Source organism: Brassica rapa, chromosome A04, assembly GCF_000309985.2.
Source record: "Brassica rapa cultivar Chiifu-401-42 chromosome A04, CAAS_Brap_v3.01, whole genome shotgun sequence".
Lineage (NCBI taxonomy): Eukaryota > Viridiplantae > Streptophyta > Magnoliopsida > Brassicales > Brassicaceae > Brassica > Brassica rapa.
This window is the reverse complement of record NC_024798.2, coordinates 2,675,218-2,695,552: the sequence shown is the minus strand read 5'-3', so window position 1 is coordinate 2,695,552 and position 20,335 is coordinate 2,675,218. Positions and strand designations below refer to the sequence as shown.

The window sequence follows — 20,335 nt, the reverse complement described above, 5'->3', positions numbered from 1 at the left end:
ACATTGCATGTTTCATTAAGGGCAATTAAGTAATATTAATAACAAATCTATATTGGGTCATTATTTTTGGATCCAGCCCAAATCAAATCTCTCTTGGGCCATTTGGGCCTATTAAAAAATCAGATTCAATTCTCACTTTTTTTTTTCTTTGGGCCATTGAGTCCAAGTTCAAATAATTTTTTTTTCAACTATTCTTAATTATTATTTTTTTTTCTTAATATAATTTAAGCATTCATAAAAATAATTAAATTTTTTTATTGAAAAGTATAAATCTTTATTAAAAGTATATAATTTTTTAATTAAAATATTAACCCCATAATAAAATTAATTTATCAGAGTTATACCAACTTAATTCATTAAAAAAATAAAGTTTAATTTTTTTAACATAAATAGTCATTTAAAATGAAATACGATAAATAAAAATAAAATTTTTAAGTCTTTTATAAAATAAAACACAAATATATGAAAATGTGACATTTACTAAATATTTGTCAATTGAAAAAAAAAACAAAAATAAACCCGCGCTTTGAAAGCGCGGGTCAAAATCTAGTTATATATTAAACACCATAAACCACAATGAACATCTCTTAAACTTAAGAATCTAATTCCTTAAATACTTTTGATAAAAAATACATTTTAAAATAACAAGTTCATTATCACTGATTTTTTTTAAAAAAAAAGAAAAGTGATAAAAACGGATTTAGTGTAAATCAATTCAAAATTTAGATTGATCTTGAATTCTCGTGTTTAAAATTTGAAATGATGACTTTAAATTGTTGAAAACTCTGTCTTATATGGTTTTCTCCGGTTCATTTACTTGTTAACTGTAAGTGCCTGGGCCAAATGTAGGCCTAATAGGGATTCATAATGGGCTTATTTATGAATCCACATATATATATTGTTTAACCTAATATCGAAAGCTAGCTAGGGCTCTTCTCTGTACTTCACTCGCCGGCATAAAAGAGTCAAAGACGAAGAAGAAGACACAGTATCAGAATCGAAAATGAAAGGACGCCAAGGAGAAAGAGTTAGGTAACTAACGGTTCTAACATAAACAGACTTCTCTCTCTGAATCTCCGATTCGAGTAACTAATGGTTTATTCATCTGACAAAACCTTTATTTGTTTGCTGTTTTTGCAGATTGTATGTTCGAGGAACAGTCCTCGGTTACAAGAGGTACTTTTGCACAACTTTGATCCTGTCTTTATCTGTGTTTTAGTCTAGTTGTCCGTGTGAAAGATTGCGTCTTTTGTTCTTGATTTATGGTTCTTGAAATGATTACATTTTGAGCTTCTGGTGCAGTTACTTGCGTACCAAGAAGTGTTTGAAAATCTTAAGTAGCAATCTTAATCTTAAGCTTGATTAGTGACTGTTAATGTACATTTTCAGGTCGAAGTCGAACCAGTACCCAAACACATCTCTAATCCAGATCGAAGGAGTGAACACAACAGAGGAGGTTACTTGGTACAAGGGAAAGCGCATGGCTTATATCTACAAGGCGAAGACAAAGAAGAACGGTTCTCACTACCGTTGCATCTGGGGCAAAGTCGCTAGGCCTCATGGTAACAGCGGTGTTGTCCGTGCCAAGTTCACTTCAAACCTACCACCAAAGTCAATGGTAACTTCGTTTCCTTGGAACGCATCTCTTCGTTAATATGATGTTTTTTTTCTTTGTAAATGCTCAAGTGTGTGACTCATCATTTGTTTTCTGTTGTGTTACTCTCAGGGAGCTAGAGTCAGAGTGTTCATGTACCCAAGCAACATATAAGAGTAAATAATATGCACCCATCTTTGTAGCTTTGTCCAAAATTTAAGTCTCATTAGTGTTAAGGATTATTAATGATTATTGTCTATTAACTCAAATTAGATTAGCCTGTTTTGGCCTGACTTGTATTAGCAATTGAAAGGATGGATATTGTAGTTGTGAGGTCTTAGACTCATCCCTGTAATGTAATGTATTATTCTTCTAGGATCTTGTTTTATGTGTTGTCCGAGTCAACACGTATCCTGATTTGATTTCCTGATGCAGGAGGAGGCTAGATTCAAGACGTGGAGTTCATTTCACAAGCATCAGAAGGAAGCTCCCATTATCATATTTCTCAGAAGCTAATAGTTTTAATCCTTTTTTCACTTTTTTTTTGTCAGATTTGTTTATCTCTAGACGAATTAAAACATTAATTTGATGGGATTGCAAAACAAAAATGAGTTGCCAATTTATTTTCTCCACTTAGCACTCCAGTGATATAGTTTCTATGAATATCAAAACCTTTTAATGATATTTAATTATATTATTCTACTGATTATGACATGCAATAGTAAAACAATTTATTATGCAAAAGACGCTTTACTTGTCGTCGCATATCTATTTGTTTAGGAATCTATAATAGGTGGTGTGGACAGCAATGGATATGTTAGATATTTTTATTTAGCATATTCGAGGAGAATAAAAAAGAGCAATTGTCAATAATAGCAACTTTTGAAGTTTATGTGTCAAAAATAGCACTAGAAAGAAAAAGTCACAAAAATAACATTCATTAAAGGGTAAAATATCCCTAATACCCTTGGTTTGAAATTAAATAAATAAATAAAAATAAATAAAAATAACTAAAATAAAAAAATAAAAAATTTATTTTATAATTTCAGATTATATGTTTTCAGATTCGAAATTTTTATAATTTTTTTTTGAAACTTTTTTTATTTTTTTTTCAAATTTTCTTTTTATAATTTAAAAATACTTTTTGAAACTGTTTTAAAAATTTTTATTTTTGTTTTAGTATTTATTTTTTATAAAATTTTAAACCCTAATTCCAAAACCTACCCCTTAACTCTAAACCCTAAGGTTTGGATTAATTAACCCAAGGGATATAAATGTATATTTACCTCTTTAATAAAACTTATTTTTATGATTTTGAGCATTGAGTGCTACTTTGGGAACAAAAACTTAGTTTGGTGCTATACTAGTATTTTTCTCAATAAAAAATTTAAACAGATCAATTATCCCTTTATTTGGTAAAATGATACAGTAAGATAAGATAAGAACATCCATTCGTTGTTGTTTTATTATTGTAAATATAATCTTCAGAGAATTCTCTAATCTTCAAATATTTTGCTGTTATTACAAAAGAAAAAACAGACAAGCCAAAGTGGAACCCCACTGTTTGTCTCCTCCAGCTAAAAAAGAAAAACATAAAAGGAAGATTTAACCATATCTCCCATTTTTATTCTTCTTCTTCATCTTCATCGCTTTGATCCTCACACAGATCCTCCATTTTCGTGAATAGACGCAAGAGTACGTAATAGCTTCTCTACTAACTTGAGTTTTTGGCATTATGCATCTCCCAAGTCTTCCTCTGGTTTGTTAAGCCTTCTTCTTCTTCTTTTTCTGTATGTTTTTTTTTGCAGTTTTCGTCAGATCTTGGACGTTATCAGCTCAGAGAGAGGTAATAGATCCATCTATTTCTCTCGATGTTCTTACAATCTCATTCTGAGTGCTTTTTGATCTGATCACTTAACCTCATTGTTTCTTGACTTTGATATTTTAAAGGAGAAGAAAGGTCAAAGGCAAAAGGGGGTTGAAGGAAGGATGTCTTCTTTCACAGGAACTCAGCAGAAGTGCAAGGCTTGCGAGAAGACTGTCTACCCTGTGGAGCTTCTCTCTGCTGATGGAGTTAGCTATCACAAGTCTTGCTTCAAATGCACCCACTGCAAATCCAGGCTTCAGGTATCTTAACTGTTTGATTTCAAAGTTTCTCTAGTGATCCTGATAAAGTATGAATTTTTTGTACAGCTGAGTAGATATTCATCGATGGAAGGAGTGTTGTACTGTAAGCCTCATTATGAGCAGCTCTTCAAGGAGTCTGGTAGCTTCACCAAAAACTTTCAGTCACGTATGTACTTCCTCTTCTCCTTGTTCCTGCTGCTTCTTTCCATCTAGACTTTAAGCTTTGCCTTTCTTGTTGTGGCTTTCCTATTAATCTTGGAACTTTTCTCTCCTTGCAGCTGCAAAACCAGCTGAGAAATCAAGTCCTGAGCTGGTATAAATGTTTCTTCTATCTGGTTTCTACAGAACCTCTTTAGATACATTTACTCAGATTGAGCTTCTTTGTTTGTTCTCAGACAAGGACTCCTAGCCGAGTTGCTGGCATGTTCTCTGGCACACAAGAGAAATGTGCTACTTGCAGTAAAACTGTCTATCCTATCGAAAAGGTTTAGTCTTTCATCTTATCTTTAATATCTCTCTCTTCACTCTTGCTTTTTCCATTAACTTAGCCTTAGAATAACACCTTTATGTCCTCCATGAGTTACTACAAAAAATCCTTTGAAAGCTGTTTGGTTGGTGACAAACATTTTGTGGAAACTGCAGGTAACAGTGGAGAGCCAGACATATCACAAGTCCTGCTTCAAGTGCTCACATGGAGGCTGCCCAATCTCGCCTTCAAACTACGCAGCTCTTGAAGGAATCTTGTACTGCAAGCACCATTTCGCTCAGCTTTTCAAGGAAAAGGGAAGCTACAACCACTTGATCAAATCCGCTTCCATCAAACGCTCTGCAGCCGCCGCAGTAGCCGCTGGTACACCAGCAACGGCGGTTCCTGAATCTTAAATTCAAGAATTATCTCCTCTCTCTAGTCTAAATTGAAGTTAATGCCAGACTGATTCAGTTTGTTTTCTCTTGGTATCTTTGTGTGTGAAGTGTGTAATCTATCCTTTAATGTTTCCATTGATGTCTCCTGAAGTCTTTTTGTGTTATTATCTATAAAAAAATCTGATACATTCCTTTTGGAAAACAACCGTTTCAGAACACTTGCGTTCTTGCCTTCACGAATTGCATCTCAGCTTATCTCTGAGAACATGTGAAAGAAAGAGACGAGGAGGAAAAAAAATAGGTTTTGATTCTTTTGGTGTGCGTCTAATCCTTGGAGAACAAGAAATCAATTTTGGGCCATTAAAGCTAGAGTAACAGACCTGTTATAATCTTAAATGGGTCTTGTTAGAAAACTATATAAAGTCGTATACGTAAACGCGAATTGAAAAGTAACATTTCTACAATATCTTCTAGTTGTTTGTTATATATTTTAATCTTGTAGTTATATCAATAAATCAGAGTGGCGCAGCGGAAGCGTGGTGGGCCCATAACCCACAGGTCCCAGGATCGAAACCTGGTTCTGATACTATTTTTGAAAATTAAAAAAAAAACATTTATTTTTGAGTAACTGATGTTGATGATATCATCTCAAAATGGAAAAATACGTTAAAAAAGACCATACCCACACAATAAATGATCACTTTATCTTCTCCTATATACACCACTTGAGTTTGATCTTTTGTCTCCACCTTTATCCTCTGTAGAGAGCTCTTCTTCTTCTTTTATCAACCTCAAACTTCAGAAACATAATTAAGCCATGGAGACCAGCGTCACATGCTACTCACGTGGGATCATCCTCCCAAGCGTCTCTTCTCAACGATCATCTACATTGGTTTCTCCTCCTTCTTCCTTCTCTGCATCATCCAGCTTCAAGGTTAGTAGTATCCTCTACACGCACACATGCAAAGCGCACACGTGTGATGTGAGTACATAGGAGTATATGTTCACTTCTAGTTCTAGTGAGTGTGATTCATTATAACGAATGTGTTGTTAGCTGTATAAGAGTACTTAACATTTGATCTCAGCAGCGTCTGAAGTCTAGCTCAATCTTCGGAGAGTCACTAAGAGTAGAACCAAGATCGCAATTGAAAGCCACCAAGGCTAAGAACAATGGTGGTTCGACTGTGACCAAATGTGAGATTGGTCAAAGCTTGGTAAGTCTCCAGAGCAAAAACATTACTCAATTCTTTTATCTAAAAATCTTGTTGATGATTCAATTATTGAGTTTGAGTGTATAGGAAGAGTTTTTGAGAGAAGCAACGCCTGACAAGGGATTGAGAACTTTGCTGATGTGTATGGGAGAAGCGTTGAGGACAATAGCTTTCAAAGTTAGGACAGCTTCTTGTGGTGGGACTGCTTGTGTTAATTCCTTTGGCGATGAACAACTCGCTGTCGATATGCTCGCCGATAAGCTTCTCTTTGAGGTTGTTTTCTTTATATTTTGAGTAACTTATGTCACAAGGATCATTAGGGTTTGATTAATATATATATATTTTTTTTTCTAGGCTTTGCAATACTCGCATGTGTGTAAATACGCTTGCTCTGAAGAAGTACCTGAGCTTCAAGACATGGGAGGTCCAGTGGAAGGTGGGTTTAGTGTGGCATTTGATCCATTGGATGGATCGAGCATTGTGGATACAAACTTCACTGTGGGAACCATATTTGGGGTTTGGCCTGGTGATAAGTTAACCGGAGTCACGGGAGGAGATCAAGTGGCTGCAGCCATGGGAATCTATGGTCCAAGAACCACTTATGTTTTGGCTGTTAAAGGGTTTCCAGGAACTCATGAGTTCTTGCTTCTTGATGAAGGTACTCTTCTGCTTTTAGTCCAGTCGATTCACTCTTTGGTAGCTTTAGACTTAAGGTCAAAATGTTTCTCAGGTAAATGGCAGCATGTTAAGGAGACCACAGAGATTAATGAAGGGAAAATGTTCTCACCAGGAAACTTGAGAGCCACGTTTGACAATTCTGAATACAGCAAGGTTCTTGCTTTTGTTCTGCTTTAATCTAATCACTAATCTACACAAATCTTTGAATGTTTTTCTTATTCACTGTTAAAATCAGCTGATTGATTACTACGTGAAAGAGAAGTACACATTGAGATATACAGGAGGAATGGTTCCTGACGTTAACCAGGTTTGTTCCTCTGGCAAGCTAGTTCTTCTAGGTACAGCCGGATAAAACATGCATTACCTCCCAAATATTTTAGAACTATTAAACATAAGTCGCATAACCCCAAACTGTTGGGGGGAAATTTGTATCAAGATTAACTCAAAAATGTTTATGGCTCCTTAAATCTTAAATTCGACTATTTTATTCCAGATTTCTACTTGTGAATGAAACTTGACTTAAAACAATTTTTTTGTGTGTGGCATGCAGATTATTGTGAAGGAGAAAGGAATCTTCACAAACGTGACTTCTCCTACGGCTAAGGCAAAGTTGAGACTCTTGTTCGAAGTGGCTCCTTTAGGCCTACTCATTGAGAATGCTGGTGGATTCAGCAGTGATGGATACAAGTCTGTGCTCGACAAGACCATCGTCAACCTCGACGATAGAACTCAAGTTGCTTATGGCTCAAAGAACGAGATCATCCGCTTTGAAGAAACCCTTTACGGAACATCAAGATTCAAGAATGTTCCCATTGGAGCTAATGCTTAGAAACTTTTTATAATAAAACTGAAAGCATGTTAATTTTCCATAAGCGGGATGATTAATTTTTTTTTCTATTGGGTTATATGAGAAGCAACAAAACTATTACCAACAGTTGTTAAGTCATTCCCTTAAAGATCATATTGTTGGTGTTTGCGCTTTTCCTTTGTCTTCTATTTCGGTTTGTTGTACCTTTGTTGTACCCTTTGAACTTTGGTTCTCACTTCTTAATTGAGTTCAGACGTTAAAAAAAAACGTTTAAAAAAAACTTTCATTATTCGTTAAACAAGAACATGACTAACATGCGATAAATCCTATCAGTTTTATAGGTCAAAATTTATACAAAATTTTAAAGATTAAAAAATAAATGAACAAACATATTTTTATGCTATTTGGACGACTCAGTAGATGATGTTTGGAATTATCTTTCTTACATTATGTCAGACTTCAATTTTTGCAAAATGATAAAAGCCAATTACTACAGCTACAGTGGATGGTGGTCGGTTTGGTGGAGTGGTACATATAGCATGATACTCTCAAAGGCAGCCTTCTTCCACAAAAAAAAAGTACCGCAGCCTTTACACAAACGACATGCCGGCATCTATCAGAGAGTTCACAACCAATAACAGGTTTAGTTCCCTCTCTTTGTGTTTTTTGTATCTCGTGTTATGAGATTAAAACACATAATCCTAATCATGAGATGCATCTAATAACAGGAGCTGTGCGATATTGCAATGTCATTCCTCATTGCAAATGCTACAAACGCTCCTCCCATATGGGTTAAAGGTAATTTTCAACCGGAAGAAACTCTTTAAACTCGTATTTTTTCCATATGATTCTGATAACCTGTGATCACAAAGAGCAAATCTCCTCTGTTTGGACTGTTTCTTGTAACTTGTGAATACTAGATTTATCCTCATAGAAGCTTTACAAAGAGTTGTAGTAGCCTAGTAGTGTATAATGTACCTTTTGTAACATTAATGTAACATCTGATTTTGTGAAAATCTTTGAGCAAAACTGGTGTTTATATATCGATTATACTGTAACTGGTGGGCTAAAGTTTATATCGGTACATACTACACAAGGCGCATAGGCAAACAGAGAACTGACTTGTCAGATACTTAGTTCACAACACTTGTGTATGGAATATGGATTTCACCAACTCAAGGGTGCACTTGCTTTCCTCCTACGTACGTTGCTAACACCGAAGCAGAGCCGTCTTTTGAGAACTCGTCCCACGAATTCGTTGACAATATTACAAAATCCGCAAGCTTCCCTGGAGATAAAGACCCCAAGTGATCATCAAGAAAGGCTGCTCGTGCCGCTGATATCGTGTACCTGCCATTTGCATTTGACAAAGATCAACTATTATTAATACTTTCAAAAGGCTAGAGAAGAGGCTTATTACGCAGTCAAGGCATCGGTGAAAGAGATGCATTCAGATGGAATCCAAGCGTGATCCCACTTGGGAGGTATTCGTTTAACCGCGGTTCTGATACTGTGCAACGGGTTAATGTCAGCCACCTGAAGCAAATACGAACGAAGTAAGCTTCAGTTCTTTTAGTTTGAAAACATGTAAAAGTTTCTATGTTGCAGGTTATATAGATGGACGTACAGGCCAGTCTGAACCAAAAGCCACAAGTGCATTGCCATTTAAGAGAGAATGAAATAGATAAGACTCCTTTTCAGCTCTGTCAAAACCGAGCTTCTTAGGAGCAGTATCAGCATCATCAAGCAAATGATCTGGCTGTTCACAAGAGGCTTAGATATGTTAGATCAAGCATATAAGTCTGAATGTCCAAATGCAGCAAATGCTGGGTGGAAAGTGACTGACTAACCTGCACTGAGGCTACAATGTGATGTCGACCAAACCTGGCGGAAGATCCTGTTGCTAAATGTTGCGCATGCTCAATCTGTAAGGCAGTATCTCAGAGATGTTAAGTAATGACAGAAGTAAATAGCTCAGAGAAGAAAGATTAGTCTTCACCCTAAATCTTCTATCCCGTTCTCCATTGGCTGCAGCAACGGATTCGTACATGTCAAGAATCATATCATTTGCTTTGTCTCCTATAGCATGGATAGCAACCTTTATCAACAAGACAGGTGAATAAGCAACTTATCTGAGTTGTTAAATGCAATGGACAGAAGTAAGCAATGGAGCACCTGAAGCCCTGATTTGTCAGCTGCCATTGTGAGGTTTGAAAGTATCTCAGGATCCATCACTTCTAACCCATGATTGTTAGGTGTGTCAATATATTCCTGCAGAAAGATACAAACCGTGTGATTGTTGCTTATGAAATGCTATAATGTGTGTTTCAATAATATGTTTAATTAATGTATAACAGATGAATTTAAAGTAATCTTCACCTCGTAGAAAAGAGCACTGTTGGAACCTAGAGAGCCATCAATAAATGCTTTGACGCCACCGAGGTACAACCATTCACTCAATACATGTCCCTTCTGAAGCTTAAGATCCTACGAGAAGCCAAAGAAGATAAGCACAGCTGCTTCTACAAATACGCATTCCATTTATTAGAAAACAAAAGTGGCTTTTGAAGAAGACTCATACCGATAAACGTGACCATGTCGTGATGGGGAAAAACAAGCAAGTACGTATCATCATCTTCTTCGTTGAGTCAGCCCATAGATAGACATCTGTACCATAAAAAAAGTAATGAGTTTGGACAAAACCAAAGCAGCATGCAAGTATGAGTATTGACAATGTAATGCACCTTCAAAGTCAATCCAGGAGAGCTCATCTGTAGTGCCAGGATAATATCTTCCAAGATCAACAACAGTTGTCACACCTCTAGTCAAAGCATACTTGCTAGCTCTAACAAGTGCTTCCCTACGTTCATCCACCGAGACTTCTTTAACGAAGGAAGTGACAAGCTCCATAGCAGCATCTATCAAAAGACCTGTAGGCTCTGTGGTCATTCATAAAAGCAAACACCAACTGATTTTAGTACACAAACCACAGCATAGAAAGCTTCTCTACAATTCAAAGCATTGGTAAGCAGGTTAAGTTGCTATATCAAAATATACATTAAGCATTACCGCCACTAGGCAATCTCATTATGGTTCCACCAACTGGATCTTCCGTTAAACTGGTAACACCAGCAATCTTAAGGGTGAGGGAATTCGCCAAAGCCATATGACCATCCATCCTAATCAACCAAACCTACATGACGGCCAAAAAAAGAGAGTAAATAAAGCAATGATGTAAACTATTGACAAAACACAGAATATCAGCAGGTTTCTTCTGTTACAGGATTATGAGGAGAGATTTCATCAATCCATGACGCAGAGGGCAACTCTCCTCCCCAGAAATCATTGTTCCATCCACCACCAAGAATCCATGAGCCTTCTTTTGCATCTGAATAAAAACCAGCATAATGAATAAAACACTCTCACACTACTAATAAAACAAACAATAATGAAATGAATGTAACCACTAGGCAGGCATAGACACATTTATCCGGAACCATAGAACCGAACAGTACCAAACCAAAATTTTAGCCCTGAAATTTTTATCCGATATTAGCCGGTTCCCAACTTTACTGCCCACACCGAACCGAAAAACGAAATAACCGAACCAAATTTTATAAATAACTGAAAGATTCCTAAGTCTTTAGAACCGGAAAACCGAAATAACTGAACCAAATTTTATAAATAACCGAAATATTCCTAAATCTCTAGAACCAATAAAACCGAAAACCAAACCCTCAGGCCTAGCAACCACAAACTTAAAGATGCGACCATTACAATAAGATCAACAACATTACTCTGCACCGCGTCTTTCACCATTTTGCAAAACTCTTCCTTTTGACTCACTCCTCTGAGTCCAACTTGAGCCATCTGTGCTCAACCAAAAGAACATAAAAAGGAGTAAACCGTTTGTGATCAACAATGTCTTCACTTGGCAGTATGTATATAAGTCTGTGTTGTCACCTGCAGTCCCCCAGAAATCAAATGAACATGTGAATCAATAAGTCCAGGCACTACAACCTTCCCTTCCAGATTCACCCCCACAGTCCCATCTCCTACAAAATCCTGTCTTTCACCAAATCAATAAGACACATTGAACACTAAAGAAGAGAGTCTAAAAGAAAACAGAGTGATAAAAAACCTTGAGAGTGGTAAAGCTTCCGACTTTGAGAATCCTGCCGTTGCGAATGGCCATGGAATCAGCAAAGGGTAAAGATTTGTCGCTGGTGAAGATTGTTCCATTCGTGACTACCAAATCCGCAACGACCCTAACCGGTGGTATGAGAGATGTCAGCGTTGACCAATCTGCGAACAAGAATCAAAGTTGAGAACTTTCGTAACCGAAGTCAAATTGTTTAATAGAAGTGATTATTACAGAGTTGGTTGAGGAGGGGAAGATACGCGAGGGAGATGAGGAGGAAGACGGCAGCTGAAACGACGACGAAGCGGTTCATAGTCGCCGGTGATAGTTTTCGAAAACGGATAAAGCCACGAGGAATGGGAACATAATAAACTTAAACCGAATATAACCGAAATAAGTTATTTGGTTTGGTTATAATAACTTGAAACGGTTCTCTCTTTTCTTTTTGAAAGCACATACCTCTATACTACCAAATCCACGACTTTTGGTTTAATATAACCTTTTTTTTTTAATAGTTACATCATTCAGATGATAATTCTCTCGTATAGACATTTTAAAAAAATCTGTCACCAAAATAGCTCCCAAAAAAAAAAAAAAGACTAAAATCACTTTTTTATTTTAAAATTTTTAATATTTATTTTTTACTTTTTAAAATTTGAAACCATATATCCAAAACTTCACTCTTTAACTCTAAATCCTAAGTCTAGATTAGTTGAGTCTATGGTAAAAGTACTTTTTTACTATTTTTACTTTTTAATAAAATTTATTTTAGTCATTTTTTTCATTAAAAGCTATTTTTGTGAAAAATACTTTAAAAAACTATTATAGGGAATTTCTCACACTCTTATAAGCATTTATCCTTTTCTTCACAGATTTCTTTTAAAATATACATGTCTTCGACCTTAGCTTATTGTAATTCATAATATATTTGGTGCCCGATGCAGTAGCCTTGTTTCTTACTCCATCTGTTTCAATTTAATTCTCGTTGCAGAGAAAAAATTTCATTTCAAAATAAGTGTTTTTTAAAGTTTCAATGCAAAAAATTTTAATAAGATTTTCTATTTTATTTTTCTATTGGTTGAAAAATAGTTAGGTGTATAGGTAATTGCGTTTTTGTTTTAGAAATATACAAAATCATATGTTTTTTTAAAAATTTGTGTGCATAAACCTAGAACAACAATTAAAATGAAGTACATAAGTGTTTTTTAAAAGTTTCAATGCAATTTTTTTTAATAAGATTTTCTATTTTATTTTTCTATTGGTTGAAAAATAGTTAGGTATATAAGTAATTGCGTTTTTGTTTTAGAAATATACAAAATCATATTTTTTTTTAACTCGTGTGCATAAACCTATAACAACAATTAAAATGAAGTACATATTATGTTTGATCATTCTTCGAAATAATGATTCGACTTCTAATGTAAGGCGCAAATGAAAGTATGTTTTGCTAATAGTGGATAAAAAGAATAACCGATAGGAAAAGCTGACCGTATCCACTATATATATAGTATATATAACTTGATTAGATGTCACGTCAATGTCCATACACAAACTCAAAAGATTTTTTGACATAAAGCAAAGTGAGACTGACTCAGATTAGTTCAAAAGAAAAAAAATGTGAGACTGATAAAAGCATTATGGTCGAACCATGCATGATCAGCTATGCACAGTCTCCCTTGGTGTAAACCTTCCACTACCCACATAAGCAATTCCTCAAAGGCAGGCATGATCAGAATGATGAAAGCATTATGGGCGACCTATGATTCTTTCTTTCCTTTAGGTCGATAGGGTTGCCTCCACCAAATAAGCTTGTCGAAAGCCATACAGAGTCTACATATCCGACTGCATAAGGATCTGCTAAGAGAAGATTGTAATTTCTTGACTCAAAAGCATCACAAAGAAGATCTGAAACGTGCCATGGGAAGTTTTTTGTGATCACCACCATCACACTTGATGTTTGGGGATTTTCCAGTGCCCAATAAAAAATATCCGTAAACATTTTCTTAATCCTCGCATCTTTATTGCCTGAAACCATATATAATAAACATAGATCTTTAGATTACATACATATAAAAATAAACAAAAGACAACGGTGTTAAAGAAGTGAAGGAATATTCACCTGTGGGTACCAAGGTGATGGGTGAGGTATCACTGAGGGAGAAGTCATCAAGGCTCCTATTCTTGTCACAATAAGCCATAATTGACACGTTACCATGACAACCATGATTCACAAGAGCTAATTTGATATTCTGAAGAAACGTAAGAGGATCCATACCACCAGGTATTGGGCAGTCCTCGATGTCCCAGAAGACGGCTGTATTAGCCTCTACAAGCTTTCACAAAAAGTAGCACGCAAAAACAATTGATTAGATTAATAATCCACAAAATAAATAACTATGAGATATATATGAACTAAAACGACTAGTTTACCATGGCAGCCCTTCCTCCGAAAAGAGAGATCATTCTGAATCATATTGAGGACATCTCGTGAGTAGTTGGTACGGTTGATAGGGTTCCCTCCAGCTAATAGGGTATCCAAACGCCATTCCAAGCATGCAGGAGGTATCACTGGTGAAGCAGCTTCTTCAGCGTGTGCAACAAAAATATTGTAGCCTTTTGATTCCAAATCTTGAAGAAGACTTGAGAGCTCCGTTTCTTCTGAGATTGTATTGGAGATTACCATCAAATTTGATGGTGCAGGATGTCCAAAAACATTGTATTATGTTTCATACCAGGATCACCTGACACTATATCAACGAAAAAAAACACATTTGTTACATACATACATAGACATTGCCAAATATAAAGCAACGAAACGAGTGAGTGATTTAGATTTTCTTTTTTTTTTTTCAAAAACTACCTCTGTTTTGTAAGGTGATGGTTCCGTGGAGCCAATGGTATAAGCCACTACTCCCGTGCCAATAAGCTTTGATTGACACTTCACCATGATGGCCCTGATTTTCAATAGCTAATTTGAAATTCTGATTTAGTTCATCGAGATGAATATCATCATTTGGGAATGTGCAGCCCGTAATGTTCCAAAAGATGCCTGTTTTGATATCTGCGAAGTTTCACAAACACACAGAACACATAAACAAATTACAATACGAAGTCTAGAAAAGTAAACAAGAGGGAGGGAGATAAGATCTTACCATGCAAGCTCTTGTCCGATCTTGTACAAATGGGAAATTTTGTTCGGCTTTCTATTAGGCTTGGATAGAGCCATACGGAGCATATATATTCTTTCTCATCAGGAACCGTAAGGAGCACATTGTAACCTCTCGAAGACAATCGTTGAAGAACATGGGCAAATTCAATGTTCCTTGAGATGTTTGAGATTACCATTAAGCTGGGTACTGTTGTTCTCGGATAGGGGACAGGATTTTGCAACGCCCAGAAAAGAATGTCCCTAAGCATTTTCTTGAATCTCGCAGTTTCATCGCCTAAATTCACATACAAGGGACAAATGTACATATATAAATGAAACAAAAGACATATGTAGTCGATTGCTCTATTTTTATATACCAAAGGACCTAGAGGAAACTCACCTACGGATACAAGGGTGATACCAGGGAGGGGCTCCTTGTCCTCCTCACAATAAGCCCAGATTGACATTTGACCATGGCAACCTTGATTTGCAAGAGCTGATTTGACTTTCTGATAGATATCAATATCATCAGGGATTTCACAGTCGTCCAAGTTCCAGAAGACGCCTGTTTTAGCCACTGCCAAAAGAGAACGCAAAATCAAATCACAAATATCATCAAGAAAAAAAAAAGAGGCAAACAAGATCAACTAGTTTACCATTTGCCAGCTTTTTGGAGACACCATGTGAGCTTATGCTTTGGTCGACAGGCTTTCCTCCACCAAATAGGTATGTGGACAAACAAACTAAGTCTGCTGGTGCGTCTTTCCCAAGAGATGAAACAAGAATATTGTAATTCAACAATTTCAAATCTTCAAGTACACCAAATAGCTCCGTTCCTTCTGAGATGTTTTTCGAGATTACCATCAAGTTTGAGGGTGCCTCGTTGTACTGTCCCCACGTAAGAATGTCCACCAACATATAGTCAACTTCAGCATATCCAACTTTGGACACTATATATATATATCAAAAGAGATTTAGACGAAGATATACATACACTACGCCAGAAAAAAAAACAAATGTAATTCACCTCGGTTTTGTAAAACGATTCCGGCAGCATCACAGTAAGAAATAAGTTTTGACCTATCCTCACAATAAGCCCTAACTTTAATAAGTCTACCAAGATAGCCCATATCTTCAAAAGCCCCTTCGATGAACTCCTTAACAGAAGTAGGATCGAGACCGTCAGGGATGGGACTGTCATCCATGTTCCAGAAGACTCCAATATTAGCCACTGCCAGTGTTTCAGAAAAGTTATAAGAACAAACAATATATAGAAAGAGAGAGACAAAACAATCGAAAAAATTACTGTTATCATTCATCCCGATCTAGATTGTTAAACAAGAGGAAATAAATATCAAACAAGCTTCAGTTTCGAACAAGACAGATATCATACCGATGTGTTCTTTGGTCATAATTTCCAAGGAATATTCGGGTTCCATCAGAAAGAAGAATAAAAATTAGGATATTATGGAGATAAGAGCACTGGTAAACTACCAGACTGGACTGGTGTTGATTATTTGCAGATATTAAAATGGATTTTGATTTTAGAAAAACACAATAAGATTTAAATTTAGATTTTTTTCTTTAAAATCACTTTATTTGTCAATCAAGATTTTTAGGAAAACTTATTTTGGCTTTAATTGATAACCATATTTTAGGAAAAATAATGGTGAATTTTTAGTTCTTCAAATTTTATACCAGTTTTGTTGATTTCTTGACAAAATAAAAACATATGGATCCCAATCTATTCCACTAATTTAGTTATGAAGAAAAAATATCTATGAAGATGAAAACCATCCTCCAATTTTGATGAGGAATAGATTGAATAGAAATTCATATACATTTTTATTCAATACTTCAAATGATTTTTCATTATTTTTGTTCATTTTTCAGTTCATAAGAGCATCATTAACCCTATAACCTCATTTGGGTTTCTTAATGATTTGTTTAATAATAAAAGTTAACTAAGAAATTTAGTTAAGAAACCCATAGATTTTGAGGTTTATAGGAAGTTTCTTAATTAAAGGTTCTTAAAAAAAAATATTCATTAGAAGAAGATGCCATATAAAAATTGTTTTTGATTGTTTTGTGAATAAAATTTGTGATCAAGAGAAGGTGAGAAAATGAACTTGTTTTGATCAAAATGTGTTTGCTCGTTTTGTTTGGTGAGAGGATAGAACATGAACTTGTTTTAATCAAAATGTTTTGCTCGTGTTGTATGGTAGAGAAGGAACTTGAAAATTGAAAGAGCTTCAAGTTATAAAGAACTTGAAGGAGAAGGAACTTGAAAATAAAGAAAGAAGAACATGAGAATGAGAAGAAAGAACAAAAGCTTATTTATACAAGTTTGTGACACATTACAAGATAGTATTTTTTCATTACAATGAGCTCCGTGACACAAAATAACAAGACAACATTACAATGACCACATTACACTGACCACATTACACTGAGCTTTTGTCCGTGACACAAAACAACAAGAGATAAGAATGAAAATAGAATCAAGTTAAGAGTAGTGGAGTTATCCTACGTGTTTCTTGAGACTTTCAAGACTAATAGAGCCAACAACGCAGTACATGAACTCAACTAAAGCCTCAATTTCTTCTTGTTTCATCTCGGAGAAAGTGACTGTCTCTAGCTTAGAGGAAGCCTTGAACTCGTCTGATTCCATAGTCTTGGATAGCACTAGAGGCCGCCTCGGCAGAGGTGAATGTAACAAACCCAAACCCCCTCGACCAGTGTTTTTACTTTCAACGACATCACCGTATTTTCTGAAAGCTTCTCTTAAGCTATCCTCATTCATTCCATACTCCATACCTTGCCATATAGCAAAATCATTCATAAAATTAGCAAGAACATAGCATAACAAGCTTACTTCGTTTAGAATTGTATAAAAGTCTCTAGCTAGTCTCTGCAACAAAGAGAAACATGAATTAAAAAAAAAACACTATTATTTAAGATACCGAAAAGAAAAACAGATTAAAGGAAGCAAACCACACACCTCTGAATCATCTACTCTACCAAGAAAACTTGGACCTAACCGCCTCCCTAAACAATCTGAAAGTAAGAAGAATCTATAGCTTTTACCTCCCCAAAACAATAGCTTCACGTCTTCTTCTTCATCATCGTACTCATCACCATAACCAAACTCAACATCTCCTCTGTACGCAGGCTCACTTCCGTATCCAGATTTGTTCCCCATCAGGTCTACCCCAACCCCGGAAGCCTCCTTCTCTCCGCCGGAATCCCGTCGCTCTTGCCGCGATCTCCGTGCCTTACTCACATCCGAAGCCCAGTTCGCTTCGCTAAACAGCTCACCGCTCGAATCCGTACCGACGGCGAAGGGTAAATCGGATGATTGTCAAAGCAATCGTCGTCTCCACGAAGAGAAGATGAGAGAACACGAGAGAAGAGGAGAGAAAGAAAAGAAAATAGAAAATAGAAGAAAAAAAAGTTCCGCTTGTTTGCTGACACGTGGGTGTATAACCCCTCTAATAATCGATCACCAAAATACCTATTTAAGGATCGGTTATATCTCTTTTCTTTTGTTTTCATTTAATTAAATCACTTATTTAACTTAAAAACCCCCTTAAGGATCAGGGATAATGGTGGTCTAAGGTCACCAATCAAAACAAAAAATTTGATCAATTAATGAAAAAAAAACCCCAACTTTTTGTAGATTTTTAATGAAAATAAATTTAATTGATAAATAAATATAAGAACTCACATAGAGTTTTTTTGGGAAGAAATTACTACATTCTAATTAATTAATAGATATAAGAACATCTCGTAGTAATTTCTGTATAGAAGATATCATTTTAACAATAATGTGAAATAATTTGTTTTAGTTCTGTAAAATAAATTTAGTTACTTATATATATTACTAGTAATAAAAAGTCACTTATTAATTTCTACAAAAATAATTATTAATTACTTAAATAATTTTTAGACACATAAAACAACAACAAAATAAATAAATAAACATAAATGTTTTATTAATACAATATATTATATCAGTTTTTTTAAAGGTAGATTGTCATTCAAGTTTACAAAATTATGAAAATAAATTTATAATTAGTTTTCAAAATTTTATTGTGTATAATGTATAGACATTTAATGATTTATAGTTTAGTGTAGTGTAACTTTTTAAAAAATAATAAATTTTACAACAAACAAGTTAATGTATCTTTTATTTTTAAATAACAATCACAATTTTGATAACTTAACTTCTAAATATTTTATTGGTGTTTTTGTTGTGTTATATTAAATAAATTATCAGTTATTTTTTTCAAACTAGAAATTAAAGAAAAATAAAACCAACAAAAAAATCCAAAAATGAAAAACTAAAAAAAACTCAAAATCAAAATAAAAAATAAAAATAAAAAGACCGACATAACAATCAAAAAACTAAAATTTAAAACCAAAAACTACTAAAACCAAAGGTCTAGTAACTTAAATTTTTTGTGTTATAAAAATAACTTAAATTTTTCATTAACTTATTTTTTTTGTAACCAGTCAACTTAAGTTAAGTTAATAAAAAAATATTTATCCTTTATATGTTAAATCACAAGTCACTTGACCAATTAAATTTTTCTATATAATCTCCTAGATATTATTTGAGAGCGATTTATTTTCGAGAAACTGCCACAAATACTATATTCATAGTACCATTTTTCATGTTTAAACTAACCACTTTTACCCTTACTTTAGTGAAAGGTAAAATATATTTATAGTCCTAGGATTACTAATTTAGACCTAGGGTTTAGAGCTGAGGGGTGAGAGAGAGTTTTTGAAATGTGAAATTTAGAATTCTAATAAATATATAAATAAATACTTAATTTTTTTTAAAATAGTTTCAAACATAATTTTCGATTTTCAAAAAGAAATTTTGAAAAAACAAATTCGAAAACAAAAATAATAAATAAGAAATTTGTTAAATAAATCAAATTTGGAAAAGTGTAATTCAAAACATAAAAGAAATATTTCATTTTATTTTTTATTTATTTAAATAGTTACTTATTATATATATATAGATAACAAAGATACAAGAGTCTTTTAACACTTAATGGTTTTTATTTTTAAAAATGTCAATTTTCTGGTGCTAAAAATGAATAACGGTAAATGCTAGTATATATAATAGAAAAAATATCCGACATGCGTGGCATGGGGCAATGCTAGTATATGTAAAATCATCTACAAATGAAACAAAAATTACTGAAAACCATCATGGACAAATAATACAAATACTTCCTTGCATCTAGAGATGTCCAATATATATCCACATATTATATAACAAAAAATAAAAAACAACAAATTTGTATCGTATAATATAATTTGAATAATTTTAATGAAGATTTTGTAAAACAAAATCTGCGCATAGCGCGGGTCTGTATCTAATTTAAGAATTATAGATGTGATTTGTAATTGTAAAGATCAAAATACAAATAAATAGATGAAAGTTTTGAATTGTGAAATTTCATATTTGAAGTTTTATTCCTCAAAATTTCAAATTTAAAGTTTTGGAATTTCTTTTTAGAGAGCAAAAATTCTATATTTAGAGTTGTAAAATTTATTTTGGAGATGTTCGTACACACAAACAGCAGGTGGTCAACAAAATTCTGGTCGTACCGGCAAATATACTTCTAATCAATACCAACACTTAGACTACAATTAATTTATTAGAACAAGACCACGAAATTAACCAATGAGAACGCAATCATCAATCAAATACTACGAGATTGATTAAAGAGGATGATTAAAAAAA

The 20,335-nt window shown here is 34.4% G+C and overlaps 7 protein-coding genes and 1 non-coding gene across 16 annotated transcripts in view; 4 read left to right on the top strand and 4 right to left on the bottom strand.

Moving 5' to 3' along the window:
• LOC103863213 overlaps positions 1 to 16,091 on the bottom strand; it is a 743,758-nt gene extending 727,667 nt beyond the window's left edge. Inside the window, exons 1-4 of the mRNA XM_033290617.1 lie at positions 15,965 to 16,091; positions 15,599 to 15,802; positions 15,228 to 15,521; positions 15,122 to 15,148 (exon numbers count right to left, since the gene is read on the bottom strand). Of these exons, the coding sequence (XP_033146508.1) occupies positions 15,122 to 15,148; positions 15,228 to 15,521; positions 15,599 to 15,802; positions 15,965 to 16,010 (571 nt within the window). The 5' untranslated portion in view covers positions 16,011 to 16,091. The remainder of the gene's footprint in view (positions 1 to 15,121; positions 15,149 to 15,227; positions 15,522 to 15,598; positions 15,803 to 15,964) is intronic.
• Positions 838 to 2,278, top strand: LOC103863137 (60S ribosomal protein L35a-1). The gene is made up of 5 exons (XM_033290683.1): positions 838 to 1,032; positions 1,141 to 1,176; positions 1,390 to 1,618; positions 1,727 to 1,769; positions 2,028 to 2,278. Exons 1-4 carry the CDS (start codon positions 1,004 to 1,006, stop codon positions 1,766 to 1,768), a joined length of 336 nt encoding a protein of 111 aa, XP_033146574.1. The 5' UTR covers positions 838 to 1,003; the 3' UTR covers position 1,769; positions 2,028 to 2,278.
• LOC103863136 (LIM domain-containing protein WLIM2b) lies at positions 3,038 to 4,787 on the top strand. Of its 3 annotated transcripts, none has more exons than XM_009140890.3 (7): positions 3,038 to 3,289; positions 3,403 to 3,440; positions 3,545 to 3,721; positions 3,788 to 3,887; positions 4,000 to 4,034; positions 4,117 to 4,206; positions 4,364 to 4,787. In XM_009140890.3, the coding sequence occupies exons 3-7, from the start codon at positions 3,584 to 3,586 to the stop codon at positions 4,601 to 4,603; spliced, it is 603 nt and encodes a 200-aa protein (XP_009139138.1). In that variant the 5' UTR covers positions 3,038 to 3,289; positions 3,403 to 3,440; positions 3,545 to 3,583; the 3' UTR covers positions 4,604 to 4,787. The 3 variants fall into 3 exon arrangements, with proteins under 3 accessions (XP_009139138.1, XP_033146565.1, XP_033146566.1); XM_033290674.1 differs by having other exon boundaries at positions 3,105 to 3,298; positions 3,401 to 3,440; XM_033290675.1 differs by having other exon boundaries at positions 3,111 to 3,293.
• On the top strand, positions 5,100 to 5,171 carry TRNAM-CAU. Its single transcript has one exon. It is a non-coding gene; the product is annotated as a tRNA-Met (tRNA).
• Positions 5,252 to 7,458, top strand: LOC103863135 (sedoheptulose-1,7-bisphosphatase, chloroplastic). 4 transcript variants are annotated; one of them, XM_009140889.3, is made up of 7 exons: positions 5,252 to 5,519; positions 5,674 to 5,799; positions 5,884 to 6,069; positions 6,151 to 6,454; positions 6,527 to 6,627; positions 6,710 to 6,781; positions 7,025 to 7,458. In XM_009140889.3, the coding sequence occupies exons 1-7, from the start codon at positions 5,403 to 5,405 to the stop codon at positions 7,301 to 7,303; spliced, it is 1,185 nt and encodes a 394-aa protein (XP_009139137.1). In that variant the 5' UTR covers positions 5,252 to 5,402; the 3' UTR covers positions 7,304 to 7,458. The 4 variants fall into 4 exon arrangements, with proteins under 4 accessions (XP_009139137.1, XP_009139136.1, XP_033146524.1 ...); XM_009140888.3 differs by having other exon boundaries at positions 5,267 to 5,519; positions 5,671 to 5,799; XM_033290633.1 differs by having other exon boundaries at positions 5,320 to 5,567.
• Positions 8,246 to 11,859, bottom strand: LOC103863134 (protein LONG AFTER FAR-RED 3). Its single transcript, XM_009140884.2, has 15 exons — positions 11,658 to 11,859; positions 11,424 to 11,587; positions 11,246 to 11,347; positions 11,080 to 11,152; positions 10,564 to 10,670; positions 10,352 to 10,475; positions 10,027 to 10,221; positions 9,864 to 9,949; positions 9,662 to 9,769; positions 9,458 to 9,553; positions 9,282 to 9,380; positions 9,133 to 9,207; positions 8,910 to 9,041; positions 8,703 to 8,818; positions 8,246 to 8,632 (listed from the first exon to the last, which is right to left on the bottom strand). Exons 1-15 carry the CDS (start codon positions 11,734 to 11,736, stop codon positions 8,458 to 8,460), a joined length of 1,731 nt encoding a protein of 576 aa, XP_009139132.1. The 5' UTR covers positions 11,737 to 11,859; the 3' UTR covers positions 8,246 to 8,457.
• On the bottom strand, positions 12,165 to 15,113 carry LOC103863350. 4 transcript variants are annotated; one of them, XR_004457721.1, is made up of 4 exons: positions 14,576 to 15,113; positions 14,284 to 14,484; positions 13,543 to 14,170; positions 12,165 to 13,448 (listed from the first exon to the last, which is right to left on the bottom strand). XR_004457721.1 is itself a non-coding variant. In XM_033290665.1 (4 exons), exons 1-4 carry the CDS (start codon positions 14,104 to 14,106, stop codon positions 13,368 to 13,370), a joined length of 441 nt encoding a protein of 146 aa, XP_033146556.1. In that variant the 5' UTR covers positions 14,107 to 14,525; the 3' UTR covers positions 12,165 to 13,367. The 4 variants fall into 4 exon arrangements, 3 of the variants coding, with proteins under 3 accessions (XP_033146556.1, XP_033146555.1, XP_009139348.1); XM_033290665.1 differs by lacking the exon at positions 14,576 to 15,113 and having other exon boundaries at positions 13,543 to 13,598; positions 13,699 to 13,749; positions 13,854 to 14,525; XM_033290664.1 differs by lacking the exon at positions 14,576 to 15,113 and having other exon boundaries at positions 13,543 to 13,756; positions 13,854 to 14,525.
• A 793-nt stretch (positions 16,092 to 16,884) lies between the features above and the next one.
• Positions 16,885 to 20,308, bottom strand: LOC103863131 (putative BTB/POZ domain-containing protein At2g40450). The gene is made up of 2 exons (XM_009140881.3): positions 17,659 to 20,308; positions 16,885 to 17,388 (listed from the first exon to the last, which is right to left on the bottom strand). Exons 1-2 carry the CDS (start codon positions 17,771 to 17,773, stop codon positions 17,093 to 17,095), a joined length of 411 nt encoding a protein of 136 aa, XP_009139129.1. The 5' UTR covers positions 17,774 to 20,308; the 3' UTR covers positions 16,885 to 17,092.
• Between the last annotated feature and the right edge of the window lie 27 nt (positions 20,309 to 20,335).

Bases quoted from the DNA above. Each gene is read 5' to 3' on its own strand.
- LOC103863137 (XM_033290683.1), top strand. From the start codon at position 1,004: ATGAAAGGACGCCAAGGAGAAAGAGTTAG. The intron at 1,033-1,140 runs GTAACTAACGGT...CTGTTTTTGCAG, and splicing joins CGCCAAGGAGAAAGAGTTAG to ATTGTATGTTCGAGGAACAG. The intron at 1,177-1,389 runs GTACTTTTGCAC...GTACATTTTCAG, and splicing joins ACAGTCCTCGGTTACAAGAG to GTCGAAGTCGAACCAGTACC.
- LOC103863136 (XM_009140890.3), top strand. From the start codon at position 3,584: ATGTCTTCTTTCACAGGAACTCAGCAGAAGTGCAAGGCTTGCGAGAAG. The intron at 3,722-3,787 runs GTATCTTAACTG...TTTTTTGTACAG, and splicing joins ACTGCAAATCCAGGCTTCAG to CTGAGTAGATATTCATCGAT. The intron at 4,207-4,363 runs GTTTAGTCTTTC...TGGAAACTGCAG, and splicing joins CTGTCTATCCTATCGAAAAG to GTAACAGTGGAGAGCCAGAC.
- LOC103863135 (XM_009140887.3), top strand. From the start codon at position 5,403: ATGGAGACCAGCGTCACATGCTACTCACGTGGGATCATCCTCCCAAGC. The intron at 6,455-6,526 runs GTACTCTTCTGC...AATGTTTCTCAG, and splicing joins GTTCTTGCTTCTTGATGAAG to GTAAATGGCAGCATGTTAAG. The intron at 6,782-7,024 runs GTTTGTTCCTCT...TGTGGCATGCAG, and splicing joins TGGTTCCTGACGTTAACCAG to ATTATTGTGAAGGAGAAAGG.
- LOC103863134 (XM_009140884.2), bottom strand. From the start codon at position 11,736: ATGAACCGCTTCGTCGTCGTTTCAGCTGCCGTCTTCCTCCTCATCTCC. The intron at 9,042-9,132 runs GTTAGTCAGTCA...TCTTGTGAACAG, and splicing joins ACATTGTAGCCTCAGTGCAG to CCAGATCATTTGCTTGATGA. The intron at 8,819-8,909 runs GTACGTCCATCT...TATTTGCTTCAG, and splicing joins CTTTTGGTTCAGACTGGCCT to GTGGCTGACATTAACCCGTT.
- LOC103863350 (XM_009141100.3), bottom strand. From the start codon at position 14,106: ATGGTAATCTCCAATACAATCTCAGAAGAAACGGAGCTCTCAAGTCTT. The intron at 13,750-13,853 runs GTAAACTAGTCG...GAAAGCTTGTAG, and splicing joins TCGGAGGAAGGGCTGCCATG to AGGCTAATACAGCCGTCTTC. The intron at 13,449-13,542 runs GTGAATATTCCT...ATATGGTTTCAG, and splicing joins CATCACCTTGGTACCCACAG to GCAATAAAGATGCGAGGATT.
- LOC103863131 (XM_009140881.3), bottom strand. From the start codon at position 17,773: ATGGGGAACAAATCTGGATACGGAAGTGAGCCTGCGTACAGAGGAGAT. The intron at 17,389-17,658 runs GTAAAAGCTATA...CTATATGGCAAG, and splicing joins GAAGCTATTGTTTTGGGGAG to GTATGGAGTATGGAATGAAT.